The following is a 7,623-nucleotide window of genomic DNA, read 5'->3' as shown; positions in this document are numbered from 1 at the left end:
GTTTTTTTTTTAAAAGAAAAAAAAAATTATTGAAATATTTTATAAATAAATTTATTTATTTTTCTTATTTTTTTTTCATTTACAATTTATTAATTAAAAAAAAAAAAAAAAAAACATTGGGGCTTGACTTGTTTCGTCTTTCTGGTCTATCAATTGGGGATGTAGCACGGACATGAACAAATTGGCTTTTTATCCACGAAAGAGATGTGGCCCCTGTTTCCGACCTGTAAAAAAGGGTGTAGGAACCGTGAGCAGCCTAGAAAAAAACTTTTGACGAAAAAAAGGGGGCGTTGGGGCCCTTTTCATTCTTTTCTCTGGTGATACCTTTCTTTATAACCTTGCAGTTTGAACGGTTTTTGAAAAAATAAAGTTCAGGAAAAAAAGAAAATTTTTTTAAATTTTAGAAAAACTGATTTCGGGCGGGGGCAATCTTTTTTAAAATCTTTAATAAAATTTTACGCGGCGTGTTTTGAAATTGTCGATAAAACAAACAAATAAAAAAGAGTGTTTAAAAATTTTATTATAAAGTTAAAAAATGTACTGTGAAATTTAATTTTTTAATTTATTATAAGATTATAAAAGTTAATTTTTTTGATACAATTTTGTATAAATATTAAAAAATATATTTAACCTATTCAAAATCCCTCACACATATTTTTTTTTCTACTTTTTTCTGCTTGATTTATTTTTAAACATTAAAAGGTTCGGCACTTCTCCTTTTCCCCCAAAAACTTTATTTAAGGGAATTTTCCATTATAAGCAATTTTATGAAAACACACCATGCATTTTTAAATGAGCGGAAAAAAATAGATTTAAAAAAAACCTTTTTTTTATCTCAATTATGCACTTAAAAATTTTTCATACCACAAATTCTGGTGTAAATTAAAGTCCCTCTTTTTAAAACTATTTTATGCGTTAAAACCACATAAAATTTTTGCAGTAAGGGGGTTTTAACACACATTTGACATTATTCAACACAATAAATTTTTGTCAATATCTCAGGAAAATTTTGTGTTTCACTAATTTAAAAATTTCCAATCGTGAAAGCTCACTTTGTCATTTTTACTAGGGGTTTTTAGACCCCAATCGACCCCCTTGGCACTTTTTACGGTTCTTGGGGGGATTTTCTCACGAGGTGAAAATCACAAAAATGAGAGATTCACTAGGGTTTTTGCTTTTATTGACAAAATTAGTGAAACTCCATTTTTTTTGATTTTCATCTCGTGGCAAACTCACCCAAATAACCGTAATAGGGACCCCCGTTTCGGGGCTCCGCGTGACAATGCATGGCGTATTACGTGTATAATGAACACACATAAAACCCGAGAATTGGTTTTCGCGTTGCAACACTGAAATTGGGGGGGGTTTTTGGGGGTCCCAATCAAATTTGGGGTTGGCCGGACCACTGTCGACCCTTAAACTTGATTATATTAATTTATTTCCCAACGATTTGATTTTAAGTTAATATAAAACCATTTTAACAAATATGTGGAGATTGTATCTAAATAACTTTACAACTAAAAATTTTTTTAATTTTGAAAGAACTATAACGCCCTTTTTTTTTTCCACGATAAAAAAATTTTTACGTTTTTTCTGCTTTTTTACCAAAAAAATGAAAAATCAAGAAAAGGTAAAAAAATATTTATATTGAATATCATTATTTTTTGGATTTACAAATACTTTTTTTTTAGTTAAAGAAAAAAGAGCCAGAATTGTTTTTGGAAAATTTTTAAAGATTAGGAATGTCAAAAAAAAATTTAGATTAAAATTCTTTTCAAAATTTTTTATTGTTGTGATAAGGCATACAATAATACATTGAGTTAAACGTTTAATATTTTTTTTTTTCTGCAAATTTGATTACTATAAATTTTTTAATATAATTATATAATTTTAAATTTTATATAAAAATTAAAAATTATATAAACCTTACAATTTTTTAGAGATAAAAAGGAAACCCCCTTTTTTAACACCAAGCAGAAGAAAATAGGTCTTACTGAAAAATTTGATTCGAAGGGGACCCTGCACTGAAAAAATATCGTGCGAAAGAACCCCACAAGTAATTGGGGCAAAGAAGTTTAATCTACTTTTAGATAGGCAAAAAGCTTTAGAATTTTGGGGTTGGGAAGAAAATTGCTGAAAGGAAAAAAATTCGCGATATGAACGGGGGGTGCCAAAATTAAAAAATTTTAAAAAAAAGGATCTTGTTTCTTAATATATTTTTTTTTATAATTGTAAATTCGATATTTTTTTTTACATTTTTAAATTTTTTTTTTAAAAAATTTTAAAATACTCATTCTTACTATAAGAAATTTTTATTTTAGGGGAAAAAAAATTAAAAATGGAAGCAAGTAAGAAGTTTTTAAGAAAAAACATGAAAGCATCACACCCCACGAATTGGGAAAAAAATATATTAATGAAGAAGATGATCGTATAAGCTATTGTAAAACGTGCAGTTTTGAAAAACATTGAAAAAATGTGATATTTTAATGAATAGTAGAGCAATTAAAAAATTTTACATTAAATCAATAAATTTTTTTTAAATTTTATCAAAATTTTTTAAAAAATAAAACGAAAATTTTTCAAATAATAAAAGATTTGTTTTCTCGCAAACTGTTTGAGCATGATTGATATCTATATTTTATTGAAAAATACTTTATTATAATTTGTTATTATTTAAAAAAATTCAATAAAAAGTTTTTTATACAACGTATTATCGTACGTCCGTGTTCCGATATTGTTTTATGTCCCTGAATTGATCGCCGAAAAATATTTTTTTTTAATTCAAGTAATCGGGATCGAAATCGTCGTCAAGGGCTGTTTATGAAATCTCCCCGTCTTTGTTATTTAGCGTTTCGTTTGGGTTCTAGTCCCGGTCGTGCGGTGAGGGAAAGTTTCTTCTGCAGCTGACTAACTTCATTTTATATTAAATTTTAAAAAAAATATCTTCTTGTATTGCATTATCATTAAATATTATTTCTCTTATTTGCGAGTACGTTCTTTGCGGGCGAATAAGTGAGAGTTCGTGCGGGACTTATACGAATCGGTCTCGAGGACGTAACAATATATTTTCTATTACTACGAAACTTTTATTGGGTGCTTTTCAGCAAGCAACACAAGCGACTAAGCGACACAAAGTCACATTGTATGCGACACAAGTGCTTTTCTACTATCACACAATATAACACAATCTTACTCAGCTCTTTAGCTAACAATAAGTCGCTTTGTGCTCAATCGTGTTACACCAGTATTACACAGTGTCTATCTGTGTCTTTCTTGCTGAAAAGCACCCATTGGGTAGTGTGCCGACTTCTTTATTTCATTTCTCTACGTGCTACGCAACGTGCCACAACGTGCTTCATCAGCGTAACCGCTCTTCGTTATAAAACGTATCTTAATAATATATTTATAAAGGCTGAATTTCGATATTTACTCTGTCAGTACTGAAAATCTATAGTTTACGTCACGCATACTATTGATTTTTAGTATTGGCAGTGAATATCGAAATTTAGCCAAAATATGTCTTTTATAACACATATATAAATATAAATTGCTTTTTTTATAACATATATATATATATATATAAATTGCTTTATTGAATTTTAAATATTTGCTGAATTTAAATATATATATATATATATATATATATATATATATATTTGAATTCAGCAAATATTTAAAATTCAATAAAGCAATTTATTCTTTCTCATCTGTTAAAAATTGTTAGTCGAAGATTAACGATAGCTATATATGGCAAATTTTATATCAATCAGTATATACAAAATTTGTTTTCTATTGTATTTTTATGACAAAGAAATGACATTCTATTTTAGAAGTCCTTACAAGAAGTGATCATTTTTCAAAACCACAAATCCCAGAATTTAAGGATGCTATAACAGAAGGCCTTTGCAACGCTAAACAACGCGTGAGAAATAAAGAAACATAGAAATGAGAAGAAAGACAAAGGAAAAAGACAGGCTTTAACAGAAAAATTAAAAGAAAATTAAACATATTTAAACTAATTAAAGTTCTGGACAATTTTTTGCAATTATTTTGTGCAATGCTAAAATATAACTTTTTTTAACTTTGAAAACTTATTTTATTATTATTGTTAAATATTGTTTATTTTTATTATTATTGATAATACCAATATTAGCAATATTGTTTATTTTTATTATTAGTGTTAATAAATATAAGTTTATAATAAAAATTTTAATAATAATAAATTAGAAATATATAATATAATCAATAGTAATACTTAATTGAATATAGTAATAATAATAAGTTTAAGCAATAATAATTTAAGTAATAGAGTTATAATAATTAATAATAGTTTATTTTACATGTAAATAATATTAATAATTTAATAAATACAAAATTTATTTAAATATTTAAATGCTACAAGTTATCAAATTTTCTCTCCTTATTTAATTAATTTAAATATTTTATCTAAAAAAATGTAATAAAAATAGAACAAAATATTATAGCATTACTATTGTTCAAATATTGGGAATTGTGATGTTTTTAAATGTTAAAATAGTTGTGCAAAATTTATATTCGAAATTATATTTACAATATTTTAGCAAATACTATTTAAAAATTTTATTCCCACAAAATCATTGCGTTATGGCGAATCATCTTAATGCAATTATTGTAAAATCCATTTCTCTCCATTTCGTGATGCAAATATTGTATAATATTTGGATAATTTTCCTATATTTTCGGGGAAGAGATTTAAGAAAACAAAATGTTACATTTTATATATGTTAATATACAAGATGTTTGATAATTCGCAATTGCACGTCTTTATGTAAATTAAGTAGAAGTCTTCTATCATTTTGCAATAATTAAAGAGAAATTAATTTAATAAAGCGAATTGACTGATTTTTTAAATTTAATTTCTTATTAATTATTGCAAAAATCACAAAATGATATAGAACTTTTCTACTTATTAGTTTAACACGTTCCATATGCATACGAGAAGTGATTCGCGAATTATCAGACACTCTATATAATCTAGCTAAATGAGCTTATTTTGAAGGTATTCAAACTAAGAAAAACTCTTTTAACTCTGTATAATTTAGCTAAATGAGCTTATTTTGAAGGTATTTAAACTAGGAAAAACTTTTTATACATACGTACATATATAAATTTAATATATTTATTTACATATGCACACATACAAAGAAAATCTAATTTGTATCAACTATTACTGAGTTTGTATTAACATAAATAAAAACTTATACTAGGGTAGAAGTATACATAATGTATTTAGATATAATTATTTAATAATTATAATTAAAGAAAGTAACAAATAGTATTCTCTCTGAGGAATTATTTGGTTCTGTTATTTAAACTTCATCTTCGTTTAGAAGCATATTTGGAATACCATCATTAATGGGGAATTTCCTACCGGATTCTGGACATAATAAATGCCCATTTATAACTTCAACCTCCAACAGAACATGGTGAGCTTTCTTCAGAAAATCTTCATTCGTCTCAAAGTCTTCTATTAAAACCTGAGGTAATTCACCAACATGCCCTATCTATAACAAAAAACTTGTATTAATATATTAAGAATATTATTAATATCTATTATATGTATATTTATATATATTCATGTATATAAATTCATGAAAAGATTGCATAAAAATATGTAGAAGATATATAGAAGATATATAAAAATATGGAAGATAAACACTTACACTATCTGCAGCTTTCCACAGCACGGTCCAATCCACTTTTGGAATTATTCTAGCGATATATTCTGGACTAAAATCTACTTCAGATACTCTAATGTCTTTGGCCTGTGAATAATTTTTTTATGAAACATTTGTATGACAATTTCATAATAAAAATGTATAAATATATAATAATAATGTGTGTATATATGTATATATGTGTGTGTTAGTTAAAGTTATCAGCTATTAGATTGATTTTACTATTTTTATATTATATGATAATTAATATATGAACATAATATATAATTACACTTATATCATAGTTATTCTAATATTAAAAATAGTATTTTAAAGTTTATAAAACATGTTTTATAGTAGTAATACAGATAGATTAATTTAAAAAATATTTGGTAATTGTTTATAACTATCACAGAAAATGATTAATCCAACTATTGAATCATTTGTTGTATAAAAAAATTAGAAAAAATTGCTTTAAAAAATTAACAGCGAATAATAAACAAATCAGTTATATATTATATAGTTATTAAAATAAATATATTTATCAAGTGCAAGGATTTACTAAATGTTAGAAACATCTTAATCTTGTTTACTACATTCATACCATAAACTCAAATATCACAATATAACAATAATGTTCAACATAATAATAATTTAATTTGATTTGATCTAAATAATTCATACTTAAAACATTTTTTAATATTATGCTATCTTTTTCAGTTTTTAAATAATATTGAATTATTTTAGAATGATAATTGTTTATTCAGCAAATGAAGATTTTTATTGAGTTTTTTGCATGTAATAATTAATGTAAAAAATTGAAACATCAAAAATTAAAGTTAAAAATTATTTAAAACACTAATAAATTCTTTTATTTTTTTAGTCTTTTTTTTAGATTACATCCAATACAATTTTTTCTTTATTATTAAACATTATCTGAACTATTCCCAGACCAACTTTTTGCAAGTGTAAATTAAAAGAAAAGCAATTTTTTTTATAATACAATTAAAAAAATAACTTACGATTATTCTCAGAGGATAACCAACTGCCACGCCTTTTATAGCCTTGGACGTTAACATATTATGTGTGAGAAGTTTCATTTTTTCTACAATAATTAGTTTTTGTGTGTGTGAAATATCCAATTATTTATTTAATTATTTGTCAGAGAAATAAAATATTGATATAGGAGCTCATGCAATAGCGCGTGTATACAGAAGTTTAGAGATTGGGTTAGGTTTATATAGTATATATAAAGCTCCTTGCACAATGTCAAGCAACAGGCAATAGGAATAAAAAAAAATATCCACCAATAGGAGCAGAGAATAATATCTATCTCTTTTTCCGATTGGTTGATATTTTCTATTCTTAAGATGCAATGTTACGTGCCGCTAAAACAAGTGATTCAAGCGACAGATTTGTCGCTCGTAATCCAACATCAACAATTTGTAGTTTGAATCAGTTCAACTACAAAGCATTTACTGCTTAAACCATCGACATATAGAATGGACTGAGCATCGCGATGGGTAAGCGCGCGCCTGCTTTAGAGTGAGAAGTACTACATCTGAGGCCTATGTTTGTCTCTCTTTTTGCAGGGCCGTCTAAAAAAATTGCGGACCATGTGCATTTTTCTATGAAATGTGTAGTCAATAGATTTTTTTAGATTTTATGCATGCATCTGTATATCCTTTTTATTTTTATCATACGTAATTTTGCACACAAAACACCTTAAAACCATTTTTTAATTTTTAAAGATAAAGATAAACGTTTCACGTTATTCCAAAGCGAGTAGGCGAAGGTGAGGTGTCAAAAATTTAATGCTATGTTACTGCTAGAATTCTGGAGGGGGACGAAATAACAAATCAGAAGCTTGCAAGAGAGACAAACATAGGCCTCAGATGTAGTACCTCTCACTCTAAAGCAGGCGCGC

General features: G+C 26.1%; 1 protein-coding gene across 1 annotated transcript; it reads right to left on the bottom strand.

The window, feature by feature from the left end:
• Positions 1-5,317: 5,317 nt before the first annotated feature.
• On the bottom strand, positions 5,318-6,935 carry LOC146722406 (multifunctional methyltransferase subunit TRM112-like protein). The gene is made up of 3 exons (XM_085484803.1): positions 6,719-6,935; positions 5,703-5,804; positions 5,318-5,543 (listed from the first exon to the last, which is right to left on the bottom strand). Exons 1-3 carry the CDS (start codon positions 6,794-6,796, stop codon positions 5,349-5,351), a joined length of 375 nt encoding a protein of 124 aa, XP_085340929.1. The 5' UTR covers positions 6,797-6,935; the 3' UTR covers positions 5,318-5,348.
• Between the last annotated feature and the right edge of the window lie 688 nt (positions 6,936-7,623).

This window comes from Nylanderia fulva, unplaced genomic scaffold (genome assembly GCF_048542155.1).
Source record: "Nylanderia fulva isolate GAGA-0341 unplaced genomic scaffold, ASM4854215v1 Scaffold318, whole genome shotgun sequence".
Taxonomy (NCBI): domain Eukaryota; kingdom Metazoa; phylum Arthropoda; class Insecta; order Hymenoptera; family Formicidae; genus Nylanderia; species Nylanderia fulva.
Note: the sequence above shows the minus strand (reverse complement) of the source record. Positions and strands in the feature narration are given on the sequence as shown.

Bases quoted from the DNA above. Each gene is read 5' to 3' on its own strand.
- LOC146722406 (XM_085484803.1), bottom strand. From the start codon at position 6,796: ATGAAACTTCTCACACATAATATGTTAACGTCCAAGGCTATAAAAGGC. The intron at 5,805-6,718 runs GTAAGTTATTTT...AATTATTCACAG, and splicing joins GTTATCCTCTGAGAATAATC to GCCAAAGACATTAGAGTATC. The intron at 5,544-5,702 runs GTAAGTGTTTAT...TTTTTGTTATAG, and splicing joins TGTGGAAAGCTGCAGATAGT to ATAGGGCATGTTGGTGAATT.